This window comes from Quercus robur, chromosome 3 (assembly GCF_932294415.1).
Source record: "Quercus robur chromosome 3, dhQueRobu3.1, whole genome shotgun sequence".
Classification (NCBI taxonomy): domain Eukaryota; kingdom Viridiplantae; phylum Streptophyta; class Magnoliopsida; order Fagales; family Fagaceae; genus Quercus; species Quercus robur.
In genome coordinates, this window is record NC_065536.1 from 31,776,268 (window position 1) to 31,794,606 (window position 18,339).

Consider the following 18,339-nt stretch of genomic DNA (forward strand, 5'->3'; position numbering starts at 1 on the left):
CTATATAAGCGGATGGGGCACTTTTGAGTACTCTCCAATTTTATTTCACAGGCACTATGTGTGTGACCATGCAGTATATGTTCAGGCTGTTTTGATTACTTAACATGCTTGAAGTTCACCTTTATCTTAATTCATTCACGCTTCCCTTATAACCCCTTTGATTATCTTCTTCTTTCACCTGCTAGCTATAGCTTGCTTTTGTTGGTGTCAAAGATGTCACACCTGAACCTAATTGGCCACAAGAAGAGAAAGAGAGGATTGAGGGTTTTTAGGTTCAAGAGCTTTGGTGAGCCTGGATACCCGATTGAATTTGTTGGGCCATTCCGGGAAAATGTTAAAGCCCTCCTGGAATTTGGTCATTTGGAGAGTAACTCATATTGTGAAATGCCCAGCTGGTCATTTCAGCTTGAACTCCATCGCCACCCTCCCTTCCATATACTACTGCTTATCATTGAAGAACCGGTTGAAGCATCCCTCGATCGTCACTGCAAGCATTGCCAATACATAGGTAAAAGTCTTGATTCTATGACATTCATTCTTTAGTAGAATTAGGTTCTTTCTCATTTTAAATAAATTCGTTTTATGGTTCAAATTAAATATAATAAATTTAAAGATGTATCTACTGTCATATCATTTAAAATTTTAAATGACGTGACACTCTATACACTATTAAATTTTAGAAATAAAAATTTTTAACTATGAAACAAACTATTTCAATTTCAAGTGAAATGCAAAAGGATTATGTTCATGAATCCTAATTAAGATTGGCCTATGCTTGAGCATTGAAATAACGCATACATAAGACAGTCCAAGAAGGTATACTTTATAGGTTAGAAAATCTGGCTCTTTTCGTTGTTATTTATTTACTTAAAATCTTATGGAGCTTCTTCAATTTGGTAATAGCTCAGGCTGGGGACATCATATGATTTGCAATAAGAAGTATCACTTTTTATTGCCTTCCAAGGACACAGTAACTGCATTTTTGAACTGCGAAGGCAACTCTGATAATGGGGCTGGTACAGCAAATGGAAAGTCAAATTTAATGGAATTACAGGGCCATATCATGCATGGTGTCTTTCACTCTAATGGTTTCGGGCATTTGCTATGTGTTAATGGGGTTGAAATGGGTTCGGACTTGGCTGGACACCAGATCATGGAATTCTGGGATCGTTTATGCACTGGGTTGAGAGCAAGGTTAGCCAGCTAAATATACTTCTAGACTATATATTTTTCTCTACATCATTACTATAAAAACAAAGTAATTAACATAACCTTTTCCATCTTTCGTGTTTCAATTGTGAGCTAGATTTCTTTCTATGATTAATTTTGACCAATACATCAAGTACATTGAACTAAATAAATCTACACATAACCAAAAGTTTTGTAACTTAACTAACAATTTTTAGTGTTTTCATTGAAGACATTTAAAATTTAAATCCTCCTATCTCATTTATCGATGTAAAAAAAATAAGAAAACTTCGTTGTAGTGTATTTAATTGAACACCATTCATAGTTATGAGTGGCCTTAGCCACAATCAATTGGTATTGTTGTATGTGAAACAAATATGACTTTATCAAGGATATGTTTGAGGGGTTCAACTGATAACCTAGTTATGACACTTTTTATGGTATTTCATCACCTCTGGCTATAATTTGAATCCTACCTCCCCTACTATTTATCCATCTAAAAATGACATATATGTTTGGAATTGAGTGGAGTGAAGAGAGAGAAAGATGATTGGAAGGTAATCCCCTCTCCTCTTCCCTTGTTGCTCTCCAAAACATAGGCTAAAATTTTGTTGGTCTTTCTTTATTAGAATTTTTATATTTTATGAGAAAAATTAATAGATGTTTTAAAGGCATAAATTTAAAAACTATTTTTAAAAACTTAAAAAAAAAAAAAAAATTATTGATTTTTTTGACAATTTTTTATATTTTCCATGTCTAAACTTTATAAAAACGTTACATTAATAAATGCACCAAAAGCACTGTTAAGTGTTAACGAAACTACTTTTTTTTTTTTTTTTTTTTTTTTTTTGGGGGTTCGATTTTAATTTATTCTCTTCATTTAGTCAAGAGAAGTTCAGATAGTACTTATAAAAAAAAATGGTTCAGATAGTGGTGGGACCAACTGAGTCTAACTTTTGCCCAATTCTTTGACGGCCTAGTCCAGTGCGTTCATTGATGGGCCTGATTTTGGGCTTGGAAAAAGGTAATTTTACAAATGTTGGCAAACTACATTCCAAACACGTTAATGCAAAAGTCGCACTTCAGTTCAGTGGCAGGATTCTTTCAATTATTTTTGCCAGATCGTCACACTAGATGTCTTTTCCCACTCAATTTTGTTGATTCATTGAATATTTCAGATAAGTACTATCTCGCTTCAATCAAAAAAAAAAAAAAATCCAGATAAGGGAAAATTTTGATAACAATTTTTTTTTTTAATAAAAAAAAAATATATTGTCAATTGGGTCAGGTTATAGACCCAATTAAGGTTAGCTCAACAAGAACACAATTGCAAAAAAGTTGAATCAAGATCCTTTTTTAAACCCACGTTTGGTCGGATTTGAAGATAAAATTTGAAGATTGATTTTTAAATTTGTGCCTTATTTGGTAGGAAAGTGAGTTTGAATGACATTTCACAGAAGAGAGGCATGGAATTAAGGCTACTACATGGAATTGCATACGGAGAGCCGTGGTTCAGGCGCTGGGGTTACAAGTTCGGGCGTGGAACATTTTGTGTTACTCAACCAATGTACCAAAAAGCCATAGAAGCAATTCAAGGCTTGCCCTTAGGTTTATTAGGCTATCACTTTGGCACTTCCAACCGTGACATTCCTATTATTTTCTCAAGGTATCAAACATTATCAGACCATTCCTTGGTCACACTCGGTGACTTGTTCCATTTCATGTTTGAGCTCAAGTCTCGTCTTCCTAAAGACAATTGTATCAACACGTACAATCAGGGAATCTTGGTGGAAACTACTTGTAGATGGTCTCCTAAGAGAGTTGAAATGGCCACTCGGGTCATCGTTGAAGCTTTGAAAAGGGCTGAATTCCGTTGGGTTTCAAGGCAAGAAGTTAGGGATGCTGCTCGTGTTTATATCGGCGACACGGGTTTACTAGACTTTGTGCTAAAATCATTGGGAAATCACATAGTTGGAAATTACTTGGTTCATCGCAGCTTGAATCCAGTGACAAAAGTTCTTGAATATTGCTTGGAAGACATCTCCAATGTGTTACCTAATCAAGAAGGCTTGGTTATGACCAATCCCAAAGTTAAGGCAAGGTACAAGATTAATAGGGTGCAATTAATGAAGGACATGTTTTATTTGTACAAGTACATTCTCAAAGACCAAAAGTTGGCTCTAAGTACAGGAATCTTTTCAGCCATACCGGTGGCTACAAGGATAATTCATGACTCTAAATACCTCATCAAAGAGTATTGTGGTGAGTTTCCTTTAAAAGTGGAATTAGGCTTGGAAGGAATGTTAAATCTTTATTGTACAATTTCATTGAGAAGCAATGAAGATGCTGATGAAGAAGGTTCAAGGAAAGCAATGCCACCATATGAGTGTGTCACATTGAAAAACAATGCCACAATTGATGAGCTAAAGCTAGAAGTGGAAAGGAATTTCAAGGAAATGTATTGGGGATTGAGAAGCTTTGTTGTGGAATCAGTATTGAATTTGAATGCAAAGGGGACAGATTTGGTTTTTGGGCACGTTGAAGTGGGTCATAAACTCGTTTTCAAAGGGAGCATCAAAGAGCAAGGAGTTATTATCGGTGAGCAAATACATGAATGTGGACTTACAAACCATGTTGTGGATTGTCCTTGTGGAGCCAAAGATGATGATGGTGAACGAATGGTTTCATGTGATATTTGCGAAGTTTGGCAGCACACTCAGTGTGTTCGGATTCCAAATAATGAAGAAATTCCACACATATTTTTATGCAACCGATGCGAGCATGGTATCGTACTGTTACCTTCTCTACCATAGTAATATGCCAATTCCTACCATTTAAGTTTTTACATATGTTATTGTGTCAAATGCGAGTACAGGTCAAACGCTGAAGTAGTAAATGGATGTTATACATTTCATAAAGTTTATTTTTTGAGATACATGTCATCGAGTTGACGAGTTCTTAGTTAGCTTTTCTTCTTGTTTCTATTTTTCTTTTGTCCAAGCTTGTTTATCTTCATTCTTCAGTTACCAAATGGGTTGGATTTTAGCTTTTCATCCCCTCCCTTTATTTTTTCTTGGTTGGAGTTTTTATTTTAGCTATTAAAAATATATTTTCATATCTAGGATCTGGTAGTTTAGTAATAATTGTACTTTTCTTTTTGCTGAATAGTAATAATTGTAATTGAAAAAGGGTAGGCCGGTTGTGCAAAGTAGACTAGGTTTTTTTTTTGGGGTTGAAAGCTAACAAAGAGCATTGTGTGGACATACTATTTTTAACCGATATTTAACTTAAACTAAGGGTGAAAGGGTAATTTCAAATGAGTAAGAGCTTACTTCTAAACATCTTCAGAACTCCAAATGATCAAAATGATATTTTGAGTGCAAAGATCAAATCAAATCAAGTTTTAACGGATATGAAAATTTCTTGAAATTAGGATTAAATACTTGACATTATAAGTAATTAATACGTTTGGTTCTCATTCTAGACACCCCAAAATAATCAACAATATGTGTTAAACCCAAACCACAATGCCTTTTATCATTATTGACTCCAAAGGATAAGAGAAAGGTCAACCACCTAAGATGATGACAAAGAAAAGAGAGCAAGGAAAGGAAAAGAGAATGGAGGCATTGAAATGAGAGGAGAAAATACAAGGGAATGAGCAATTGCAACTTGTTTAATTGAATTAAGAAAGGGAATTAAGGCCTTCAAAATTCCCATCCTGACTTATTTTTAGAAGCTAGACATAATGCATTCTCAAAATTTACTACAAAGTATGGTTAATAAACAAGCAAAAAAGAAAATACATTCTCAGTTTTTCATGCCATAAAAATCAAACAATACATTTTTTTGTTAGTCTTGTCAAACATATTCCTATAGTCTTATCAAACATAAACTAGTGTAGTTACTCTCTCACAACATGTAGGACATTCTATGAGAGAGCATAATAAGATAAATTTTCCTTATCTTATTTTGGTCGTGTATTAATGCGGGACAAAAATTACTAGAAGCAGAATGCGTCTACTTTTAGAAAATAAGAAACAAAACACATTTGTTTATGAAAAAAGAATCTCAAATTCACGAGAGTCCTTGAATTCACAAGGAGAAAGAGGTCTAGAATCCACCAAAAAATAATAAAGAAAAACTCTAATTTTTATTAAACTTAAATTGTAAAAAAACATTTACAAACTTGGAGGCCTATTTAAAGCCTCTCTAAGACTGACAAGAAAATATATTCTAAAACATATCCTACTTGATACCCTACCATAACAAGTACTCTATTTTTTTTTTTACCCTTTCACAAATCTATGCTAATAGCTAATAACTAACTTATAGTTAAAATTATATTATTTAAAAATTAGAAGTAATGATTTTTTTTACTAATTTATAGCAATTAGATTTACCAACCTTGTATTCTACGAATGAATTATTTGAATTATCAATAAACTGCAAATAATAATTTGATATCATATGAATTTATTTACAGATTTACATAAAATCATCTCAAGTCTATAACATATATAAACTTAAATTGAGTCTCATATTTACGAGCTTATTACAAACACATTATTATACTTGCACTTGGGCTGTTTAATAGTTGAGCCTAAATTTAGGCTTAAACTTGGCTCGTTTGCTAAACAAACGAATATAAATTAACTTTTTATTCAAGTTGAATTTGAGCTGTTAATAAACAGTTTGGTTCATTTACAATACTAAATGCAAGAGGCAGATGGGTGATGAGAAATGAGCCACTAATCATCCAAACGCTGATACCTTAATAGGAACGAGAGTGGATGCTTCACCTAACAAGAAAAGAGGGTATAAAATGCTTAACCATATGTTACCATTTGCTTTCATAAAGACAATAAGGGAGGGGGGGAAAAGAACAAGAAGGTAAAGTATTATTATTCAATCCTTATAGATAGCCCTGAATTATATTTTACCCCAAGTAGACCAGCTCATGAAAATAAATGGCTGCTAGATTTGTTATATTGGTGAAAATTAAGACCTGTACATAGAGGTATATTTGTCTCTGAGTTGGGCCAAACTTCTAAGAATTAATTTTAACCTTTTTGACTTTATTGGAACTCAGTTAGTTCCAGGGCAATTTTCTCTTACTTTATCTATTTCTTTTTTCCTCTTTTATTTTTGCCTTTTCCTTTTGGGTAACTTTATAACGGACTCCCGTTAAATTTTTTATTATCACACGAGGTATGCTGCCTTTTCAGACTTTAAACAACATTTTGTCAGCGTCACTCTCTCTCACTTGTTTTATACATAAAATTTTTCCAAAGGAACAAAAATGAAAGTTCCATGAAGGTAGTGAAAACAAATGATCTGGAACAAACAAACAAATCTTGGCAATGCCTGAAAAGTGAGAGAAACTGTGTCTGAGATAAAGATGGATTCACCATATAGGATTTTGGATTCCGAGTTCTATAACTTTACAATTTGTAATATTTTTCGTTTTCAGTGTCACTGTGGAGATCGAATAGATTCTAACTTTAATTCTTTTCTTTGGATACCAACAAATCTAAACCAGACAAGGGTCTCGGGTATCAGTAAATTAACAGGGGGACAGTACTCAGCTCATCTTGAAATTATTGAGGGACTGGTGCACCAAAACTTCTTACCTTTTTCAATTAAACATATTGCTTTGAAGTTTGAAATTATCAAGTTGGCATTTTATATATCTAGAACCATGATATCTACGAAATGAAAGCATTTGTCTCTTTATTGATTCCTTATAATGTTACTCTCACATTTTTATTTGGTTATGATTTTAATATATATTTTGTGGGGGACTGGATTAAAGCTATCCTGTGGACTATGAACCGAGGAGAATATTCCAAAGAACCACTTCTACGGTATGGGCTCGGCCCATATGCAAACATAAAAAACCCAAGTCCAAAAAAAAAAGAGACCATCTAGGCCAATTACCGAGGTAATCCAAGGAATGTGTTTAAGGAATGTGTTTATCTCGAGATAAGGTGGCCTAACCAAGAAGCAGTTAGTTGGCTCACTAACGACCTAGCTTCATCTCTCATCTCCAAGGGACACGAAGAAAATGACGTAGAACCCAATGTAACAGTTACCTCCACATTAATGAGTTATTCTTACCTCATGTCAGCCCCATTATATGCTGAATGACTGGTCTGAACAGTAAAACACGCTAAAAGTTTGCCTTCATGATCAAGAAATGTCAAAACGGGAGTCTAATTGGACAAGTATCTCCACAAATCTAGCTAAGAGAGGAACAACTGGAAAGGAGGGGAAAGGGGAGAATAAAAGGAGAAGGTAGTGAATAAGATAGGGGATCCAGAGAAATTGAGAGCAAGAACAAGAGAGAGTAAAAGATAAAGACTAGAGCATGTATTTTCCTTAAACTTGCCTCTTGTACCTTGGGAACTAGTTTTTCTTAATCTAAGTGTCTTTTACAATCTTCTCTACTTACATTGTCTTCAATCATCTATTTGATCTTCCCATTGTTTTCATTAGCTTGTGTTTTTGACCCACGCATATTTTTAATTGAGTTTATTTTACAAGAATTTTTTGTAAAATCTCGTATTTTTATAGCCTCCATTAGAATATTGTCACATCATTTTTTTGTAGGTTTAATGGTGTGTGCAAGTGTTGATGTGTGTGTAGTGCAAGTGCTAGAGAGGTGCAAGGCTGAAGCTATGCACGTGCTAAGGCTGTGCTGTGCTGAGCTGGAGGCAGTTAAAGGTAGAGCTAAGTTAGAGTTAGTTAGGTAGTTATGGCTGAGCTGAGTTGGAGTTAGTTAGGTAGTTATTGTGATTAGTTGTTATGTAGTTAATTAGTGGATGAATCAGATTGTATAAATAGATTAGGGAATGAATTGTAAGGACCATATGTGAAATGTATAAACTTGTTCTTCTTTTCCTTTGTTTCTTCCTTATCACTTTTTCTTCTTCTCTCCTTTAGCTCTGTCCTTTAAGTCTTTGAGGCCTAGTTTCCCTCGAAGAAACTACCAAAGTGTTCTTGATTTCAATCATATTAGCAAGATCTTATCAATATGCTACTAATGGCATGTACAAACTAAGTATTATTGATGAAGATGTTTATGGTTGTGCTTATATTGTTGATTCTTCTTATTTGTGGCATGCTAGACTAGGGCATTCAAATTTCAAATACTTGAAGTCTGTAAAAAAATGGTATAATTTCATATAAGCATGATGATGAAAAGAAATATAAAATTTGTTTTCAAGCAAAGATGACAAAGAAACATCTTTCTTAGTCAAATAGAAACTCTAATGTGCTTGAACTTGTACATTTAAATGTATGTGACTTGAGTGGTGTATTAACTAGAGGAGGTAAAAGATACTTCATTACATTTATTAATGATTTCTCTAGATTTACATATGTGTATTTGATGAGAAATAAAGATGAATCATTTGACATGTTCAAACGTTATAAAATTGAAGTAGAAAATCAAAAGGATGTGAAAGTAATGATCCTACGAAGTGATAGAGGTGGTAAATATTTATCAAATGATTTTTCTATATTTTGTGAGGAATATGGCATAATACACCAAAATTTAGTCCCTTATACACCAAACAAAATGGTTTGGCTGAAAGAAAAAATAGAACTCTTGTAGACATGATAAATGCCATAATCTTAAGTGCAAAGATCCCATTAAATTTGTAGGGAGAGGCATTGCTCACTACATGTTATGTACATAATAGAGTACTTTCCAAGAAGATTAAAGTTTCTCCATTTACCAAATCTCGATTATATCAAAGTGTAGGGGTGTTTAACCTTTTATATAGTGATTGACCCAAAAAGAACAAAGTTAGGATCAAGAGCTATGAAGAGTATGTTTGTGGGTTATGCTGAAAATTCAAAAGCATATAGATTATTAGACTTAAGCTCTAATACAATGGTGGGATCAAAAGATGTTGAATATATTGAGAATAAATTCAGTAAGGATTCCATGGATGCCTTAATACCCACTCAAACACAAGAAGATAACTCTAATCCTAATACTACTTTGGGTAATACTAAAAGGATTGAAAGTGGTTCACCAAGTGAAAAAAAAAAAAGAGTCAAAGTGTAAGAAAAGAAAAGTTTGTAAGAAAAGAAAAGGACTTTAGTCCAAATTTCATTTCTTATCAAGCTCAAGTGTACCTTGCTGAAAATAATAGACAAGTGGTCCTAAATAAAATACTCATAATGTTTAATACAGAGGATGATCCTAAAATATTTGTGGAAGTTATGGCTTCTAGAGATTTAGCCATTTGGAAAGAAGCTGTGAATGAAGAGATGGACTCAGTATTATCTAACAATACTTGGGTCCTAGTGGATCTACCTATTGGTTCAAAACCAATTGGTTGTAAATGAGTACTTAGAAGAAAATTCAATATTGATGAGTCAATTCAAACCTTTAAAGCAAGGTTGGTGGCAAAAGGCTTTAAACAAAGAGAAGGAATAGGCTACTTCTATGTTTAAAATGAAATATTTAAACAAAGTGGATACTATTTTAGGAATCAAAATTAAAAGACATAGTGAAGGTTTTGCACTATTACTACAACAAAATGTATTTTCAATGACAAATTTTAGTGAGGAAAATTTTTTCGTCACTAAAAAGTACCATTTAGTGACGAAATTTATATTTCGTCACTATTTATAAAAAAAATTAGTAACTTTTAGCGACGAAAAAATAGATTTCGTCGCAATATGTTGGGTTGAACTCAAGGCACCAAACGAAAATGTAGGCGCCAAACTAAATTCATCTATAGCAACGAATTATTTCATCGCTAAAAGTTTAAGTTTTTTGCGACAAAAAATTTCGTCGCTAAAAGTGCTAATAAGAATACTATTAGTGACGAAACTCTTTTCGTCGCTGAATGTCACAAATAGTAATGAAAATAAGTCGTCACTAAAAACAAAATCATAAAATCGGTCTCATTATCAACGACGAAGCTAAGTTTCGTCGCTAAAGGTATCTATTAGTGAAGAAATATAAGTCGTCACAATAAGTTTTACACTTAAAATCCTATTCAGCCCCTTTTTGTTTTGTTTCACTTCCTCACTCACTTGATTCTCACTCAATCTCTCACAAAAAAAGTGCCAAACCCAGCCTATCCACTTCATCTCACCGTTGTCGAATCTCACCTTACCGTCGCCGATCCTCGCCTTACCATCGCCAATCGACTTTGCCTAATCGTTGCGATCCACTTTGCTCGCTTTAGCTTGCAACGGTTCGCGACGCTTCAACTCGCGACGATTTACGACGCTCAGCTTGCAACGGTTCGCGACGCTTCAGTCCTTCGCCTACTATTCGCGACGATTCAGTCCTTCGCACTATCTGCGATGCTTCCAGCAACATTTCAGTCCTTCGCACCATCGGCGATGCTTCCAACGACCCTTTGCCTTCCACCCAACCGACGACTCTTCGCCTCCCACCCATCCGACGGCCCTTCACCTTCCACCCAACCGGCAACCCCAAACGTGTAATGGGTATTTTTTTTTCCTTTTGAGTTAATTTTTTTGTTAACTTTTGTTTAATGATTCTAGTTCCTTTGGGTATTTTTGTTTAATGATTCTAAATGCTTGATGTTAATTTTTTTGTTTAATGATTCTAGTTCCTTTGGGTATTTTTTTGTTTGATACAGTAATGCGTATATGCATTTTTGTTTAGTTTGGTATTTGATATTTACTGTGTAATGGTTGTGAAGAAAGTTCCTTATGTATGTACTTATCAATTGCTGTAATTCTTTTAGATTTCTATGGTTCTTATTGTTTGGATGATTGTAGTTTTGGATCCTCACTCTCTTGGTTTGGTTTCCACATTGATACTAGTGTTAGATATATGTAGTGTACAAGTGAAGGTGTAAACTTTGTTGCAGAATTTTAATCAAAATGGGAACCATAAGAATTTAACACTAGTATTGATGAGGATCATGATGGCACTAGTTAGTTTAAACAGATGCACTTTAATATTACTTTAAATACTGCCAATGCACTTTAAGGTAGAAGTTTAAGGATTTGGGTATATATGTACTTAACATAAAAGTTTAAAATTGATGCATAATAGGTGTAATTTGAGCTTTCCAACTTGATTGAAAGGTACTATGAGATTTGGTTACGGTCTGAAATTTATCTAGATAAATGAAAAGTTTTTGATTTAGGTAATATACATATACCCCCACATGGGTGTTCATTGTCATATATGATTAAGAGCTTTTATTAAATTGATTCCTAGGATTAGGTTCTAGTATTTAATGAGCTTTTACAAGCTTTTCTTTTTGTACTTATAAATTTAAATTTTCTTTTGCAGACTAAATACACATTGTTTGCAGTAACTTTGGATTTTTTTGAAAGTTGTAAACTTAGCTTGAGCAAAGTAAGTAAATTCTAGTTAAAAACTTATAAAATTGTATACTTGTGATGTTAGAAATTGGATTTGGTGATGTTGGAAATTGGATTTGTGATGGTATGTTGTGTTGGAGTAAGCGGGTGACTTGCATGGTGTTATAAGGTGGTTTAAACTAATATTGGGAGTGTTTTTCATTTTTTGCAAATGTTAATGAGTATTGTTAATTAGATGTGATGAATAGTATTTTATTTCATTTCAATACTTGTAAAACTCTATACTTGTGATATTGGAAATTGGTTTTATGGTGGTATGTTGTGTTGGAGTAAGCGGGTGACTTGCATGGTGTTATAAGGTGGGTTAAACTAATATTGAGAGTGTTTTTCATTTCTTGCAAATGTTAAGGAGTATTGTTGATTAGATGTGATGAATAGTATTTTATTTGATTTAAATACTTGTAAAACTCTATACTTGTGATGTTGAAAATTGATTTTGTGATGGGTTGTTGTGTTGGAGCAAGTGGGTGGCTTGTATGGTGTTATAAGGTGGTTTAAATATATATTGAGAGTGTTTTTCAGTTCTTGCAAATGTGAAGGAGTATTGTTGATTAGATGTAATGAATAATATTTTATTTGATTTTAATACTTGTAAGTATTATAGTTGTGATATTTATGATTGGTTTTGTGGTGGGTTATTGTGTTGGAGCAAGCGGGTGACTTGCATGGTGTTATAAGGTGATTTAAATACATATTGAGACTGTTTTTCAATTCTTGCAAATGTGAATGAGTATTGTTGATTAGATGTGATGGATAATATTTTATTTGATTTCAATACTTGTAAGCATTGTACTTGTGATGTTTGTGATTGGTTTTGCGATGGGTTGTTATGTTGGAGCAAGCGGGTGGCTTGCATGGTGTTATAAGGTAGTTTAAATTCATATTGGGAGTATTTTTAATTTCTTACAAATGTGAATGAAACTTGTTGATTAGTAGCAATTGTATTCCTTTATTTGATTTCAATAATTGTAAGCATTATAGTTGTCATGTTTGTGATTGGTTTTGTGGTAGGTTGTTGTGTTGGAGCAAGCGAATAGCTTGCATGGTGTTATAAGGTGGTTTAAATTTATATTGGGAGTGTTTTTCATTTCTTGTAAATGTGAATGAAACTTGTTGATTAGTAGCAATTGTATTCCTTTATTTGATTTCAATACTTATAAGCATTATAGTTGTGATGTTTGTGCAATGTCTATTTGTTTAAGTATTAATATAGATTTGTGCATTCATGAATGAAATAGAACTTTATCTAAGTAACTTATAGACTTAGATATTAGAATACATTATGCATGAGTTGTACTTATTTTGCTAAAATAGACTTGTGGCTACTCTTAATGGATTGTTAGAAATGTTTCTTATAACATAATTAATGTTTTTACTTTACGATTTTAATGTAGTAGTGTTTTTATATCTGTGCAGATTTCTTATTGATGGCTTTAGGGGATTTACTTTTGGCATTACTTGAAGACATATGAGGACATTTTCCTTAGATGCTAATTATATTATGTTACACTTTTTGTATTGTTATAAAACATCTTGAGTTATTGTATGTGTTGCAAACAATTATTATATGGAAGGAGTTTGAATTGGATACTTATTTTATTTTTTACTTGTGTAATGTATGAATCGATTTTTTATAAATGTGTTGTTGAAATAAATGTGTTAATTAAATGTGAAGTTTTAATAATGTAATGACAGATTACAGGTTAATATCAAAGCTATGAAAATAATAAAAACAGAAAATAAGTTTTAGCAACGAATTTTTTCGTCACAAATATAGCAACAAAAAATTGTTTTAGTGATGAAATATTTCGTCGCTAAATGTAGCAGAATTTTGTAAGAGATGGCTTTAGTGACGAAAATTTTTGTCGCTAGGATTTTTAGCGACGGGCTACAGCGACGAAAAGTCCGATTTCGTCGCTAAAGGTCCTTAGTGACGAAAAAATAGACTTTTAGTGATGAATTTTTTCGTCACTGAAAATACATTTTGTTGTAGTATATGTCAATCTCATTATGTTGAGAAAATGATTTAAAGATTTGAACATCTTAATATAAATGAAGTAAATACACCTTATGATAGGAGCATAGAATTGGGTGAAAACACTAGAAGAGGAATAGCACAGCTTGAGTATGCTAATGCTATAGGTAGCATGATGCTATGCATTGTACAAGACCAGACATATCTTTTGTTGTGGGCAAACTTTCAAAATTCACAAGTAATCCAAGTGTGGATCATTGGAAAGAAATTGCTAGAGTTCTTGGTTATTTAAAGAAAACCATAAGTTTGTGACTCTTTTATTCTGAATTTCCAGTTGTGTTGGAAGGTTATTTGGATGTTAGTTGGATTACAAGTGTGAGTGATAATAAGTCCACATCTGCTTAGATATTCACTCTTGGTAAGGGTGTTATCTCTTGGGAAGAAGAAACAAATGAATATTTCTCACTCCACCATGGAATCAGAATTTATAACCTTGTTAGCAGCAAGCAAAGAAGCAGAATGACTAAGAAATATGTTATTGGACATGGAGTTGTGGTCACAACCAATATCAGTCATTTCAGTGTACCGTGATAATGAAGCCATCTTGGGTAGAGTATATAGTAAAATGTATAATGGAAAGTCTAGACATATAGGTCTAAAACATGATTACATAAGACAATTAATTGAAGCTTGTACCATATCAATTGTCTATGTAAGGCCAAATAATAATTTGGTAGACCCTTTTACCAAAGCATTGCCTCGAGATTTACTTAAGGTAACATCCATTGGAATGAGACTAAAACTCTTCTTTTAAAAGAATCACCAATAGTGGGAACCTAACCTCGAATTGATTTAATCTAAGAGGTTTAAATGGTAACAATAAGCTATTGATATATGGTAAGTAAGAGCACTAAATTTGTGTCTCATTTAGGATGGATTAGTGCAAACTATTACGATGAAATAAATGATGAGTTTTTTAAACTCTTAATGAAGTTTATAAAGTATGAATGTCTATGTAATAGGGACATAAGAAGGAACTTTACCTTTGTGAACATATAAGTGGTACCACTTCTAGCAAGAGTAAAATGGTTTTCTCTTGTAAATGTTCACTAAACTGGGAAAAGCATAAGGTTATAATATTACTTACAACAGTGGATTTCTAACTGTGTTGTAAATATTCTCATGTGTATATTGTTTCCAATTTCAACACATAAGAGTTTTGGTTTAAGCACCAAGCCACTATGAACTTTGTTGAAGTCTTGAGGCAATTACACTATAAGAAGGTTTAAGTTGAAAGACACCTTTTTTTATGCATGTTAGAATGTCAATCAAGTGAGACATATATTATTACAACCTAGTTGGGGATTGTTGTATGTATAGGTATATACAAGATCATGTTGTAATAATAATATGTAGGTTTGGAGAGTATATCATTTGTGTTAAATGATAAGGTAAAATTCAAAGTTTAGGATTCTCGACCGATCGAAAATACTGTTTTGATCGATCGATATTTTGAAGGAAGCTTCTATCTACTTGATTGTTGTATCAATCGATTGAGATTTTCTCAACTACATCTCTACACCAGTTCGATCAGTCAAGATTGCTTGAACAATTTTTTTTTTCTGCAAAATTTTCTAGTAATTGTTTTGAGTTTTGAAAAGGTTTGTACCTAGTGGATGTTTTTTAAAATGTTGTAACTCTCCATTGGTGCCTTTTGATGGGTTATAACCCTATAAGTATAAATAGTGGTTAATGTTCACTTGATAACTAATTCTTTTCTCTCCAAAAATCAGTTTCTAAGAAACATAAGAAATCCTGTGGGTTTTCTCCAAAATTTCTATTTGTAGAATCCAACAACTTGGTGTATCTTGGGGACAAGTTTGTGATAACCCTTTAGCAACAATAATGTGGGGCAAATATCGTCTAAGGATAACAATTTTATGCCTCCAAGTTATCTATTATTTATTATTTATTTTGTGTTCATTTTTTTCTTTATTAAATACTTTGTGTATTATCAACAACAACAGTGAGAGACATAACCCACTGAGATGACCCAAACGATTGATGAAACTATCGAAGCTGAGATGACCCAAACAAAACCCCAACATTGATTGAATTTTGGTATGAGATGATCCAAATGAAACCCCAATCCAAACCAACAAACCCTTGAATCTTCGGTCTGGGGGGAGAGCAATAGGGTGAAGAAAACAATGGGTAGAGGAATAGAGTGCTAGAGTGATAGGTTGAGAGAGAGAGAGAGAGAGAGAGAGAGAGAGAGAGAGAGAGAGAGAGAGAGAGAGATTTTTAATTAAAATAATATATTTGGCTTTTAACCGCATTGCCATTGTAATTCTTAAATTTAAGAAGTTATGGCTCACAATTGTTAAAAAAATTTAGCTATAGCCACCCAGGAAAAAAAGTCAATTTAAGCATGTGTGATTGTAAAATAGAAATTTGAGGGATTTTACGGCCCCAATGCTAATTATCTAAGCTTTACACTACCCTTAAAAAAACTCAGTAACAACTTGTAATAGTCACGTGGTGTGGTTAACTTGTCATGGGTTATATTTGTTTTTGATAGATTATTGCTTGCCAAGCTAAGTTAAGAAATTATATCTACATCACTTGGAAATGTTCTTGAAAATAGAGAGTAATAAGATAGGACAAAGTTTAGTTACAAAATTGGTTATAGTTTAAGGTTACAATCTTACTCAATATCTTTTTATTGGAGATGAATTTTGACAAATTCACCATTAGATTACATCTTTTTCTTATAACCTCCATACTTGAAAAATTTTTAGAAAATTAAAGATCAATAGTTATATTATCAATAAATTGTTTAAATTTCAAGTTTTTGTAGTTTAAAATTATGTATAAAATATAAGCTTATATATCATATAGTAAATAATATCTGACTGACACAAAATTTGACATGTGTATTAAGAGAGTATAGAACATGCAATTTAACGATTAGATTTTTAAAATATGTAGTAATTTTTATTTTATTAAGTAAGGTTGTAATCTAAGATTATAACCAATTTAATATTCTAAAGCTTTTGCTTTATTAAGAAGATGGATGAATTTTCTTGAAGAGTAAAGTGGTAGGTGTTTTTATTACTTTCCGGAAAGAAATAATTTAGACTTTTGGAAGAAGTCAACAAAAATATTTAAGACAAGGATTGCCACGTACGTTGGGATTAATGGATTTGTTTAAGAAGAGAGAGATTAATACATATAATATTAGATTTGGATTTGGAATCCATGACACTTGGCTGAGATGATTGCCTCCTACATACTTTTCCCATTGCAGCATGTGTTGAGAATCCACTCCCATAATCGTCCCATTCTTTCCAACTCAACAAGAAGTATAAAAGCATCTCTCACCTTTTCTAATTATTACTTTCAAAATCTCTCTCTCTCTCTCTCTCTCTCTCTCTCTCTCTCTCTCTCTCTCTCTCAATATTTTGCTCTTAAAAGAAGATGCAAAAACCTTAAATGGAAAAAAAAAGAAAAAGAAAAAAGAAACCTGAATATCTAGCTTTATAGAAAAAATTGTGCCAAAGAGGATTACTTAAAACATATAACAACATCATCTAAATGTAGTATCATTCATGTATTTAAATGTATTATGCCCATGTGTCATATTTCAACATCAAATTATTTGCTTCAGATTGATGTAATTTTATCTTTCAAAAAATATTAGTTTTCGTAATAACAAGTTTTACAATAGTTCCAAATCAGTTGGAGATCATATTGCCGTTTGTGGGTAGGGTAGTACGAGTAGTATTATTGGTTCTGAAAGAAGTCATTTTTAATTTCTAATAGAATTATTGATTGATATCAATTATCAATTATTAATCGATGGGTAAATGGGATTTTTATTTTTATTTTTTTTTTCTGTTCATGTAAATTCATGGTGAGTTGTTTTTGAAAATTTGGAGAGGTTGGCATACCATGATAGCTGAAAACTCGCCAGTAAATATTGGTCAAGCGCATAATCAAGATAAAATGCAATTGGCCATCACTACATTCAGAATTAGGTTGGGTGAGAAGACTTGTTAAAAAGTAAATGACCAAGTACGTGGTTTCCCTGGATTTATAAACATAAGGCCTAATTAGAGAATTGAATCATCTAGGTTTGATTCAAAAGTCTAAAGGGAGAATTTGATGAAGAATTATAATAGAGGGAACACATTGATACAGTTATTTTAAGGACAAACGGTATAAATATACCCATAATTTTTTTTAAAAAATAATAATTTATAAAGACTAGTTTAGTTTCAATTTGGATTCTTTATAGTTGTTTGTCCAACCCAGATCAATGTAGTATATACTTGATGCGGGACCAATACATACTCACATACACGAACTCAATTACTATTCAATCAATACGAGATTAATTACAAGGCATTGCAAATTACGTATATGGATTATTCACAATTCAAAATAGTTAAAATGGACCTCTAATTTTTTATTTAAATTAATAATATTCCGTTTTTCGCATTTCAAGCAATTCAAATTCACCAAATGGCATGCTTCAGCTAATGAATAAATAAATATTCACCTAATGAGTAACGACAGTGACTATCAAAATATTTAAAGGAAAAAAAAAAAAAAAAAAAAATCTAAGTTTGTTTGCAAGTTGCAACTTGAGCAATATACTAACACAATAAATTTCACAACGTTTTCACACTTTACCGAGTTGGTAAAATATAATTAGTTGCAACATTTTTATTATCTAAGACCATTGCTATCATCATTTTATAACACACCAATTATAGACA

At 32.4% G+C, this 18,339-nt stretch overlaps 1 protein-coding gene across 1 annotated transcript; it reads left to right on the forward strand.

The window, feature by feature from the left end:
• Positions 1-213: 213 nt before the first annotated feature.
• On the forward strand, positions 214-4,001 carry LOC126716384 (PHD finger protein MALE STERILITY 1). Its single transcript, XM_050417242.1, has 3 exons — positions 214-508; positions 909-1,194; positions 2,618-4,001. The coding sequence occupies exons 1-3, from the start codon at positions 214-216 to the stop codon at positions 3,999-4,001; spliced, it is 1,965 nt and encodes a 654-aa protein (XP_050273199.1).
• Positions 4,002-18,339: the final 14,338 nt, after the last annotated feature.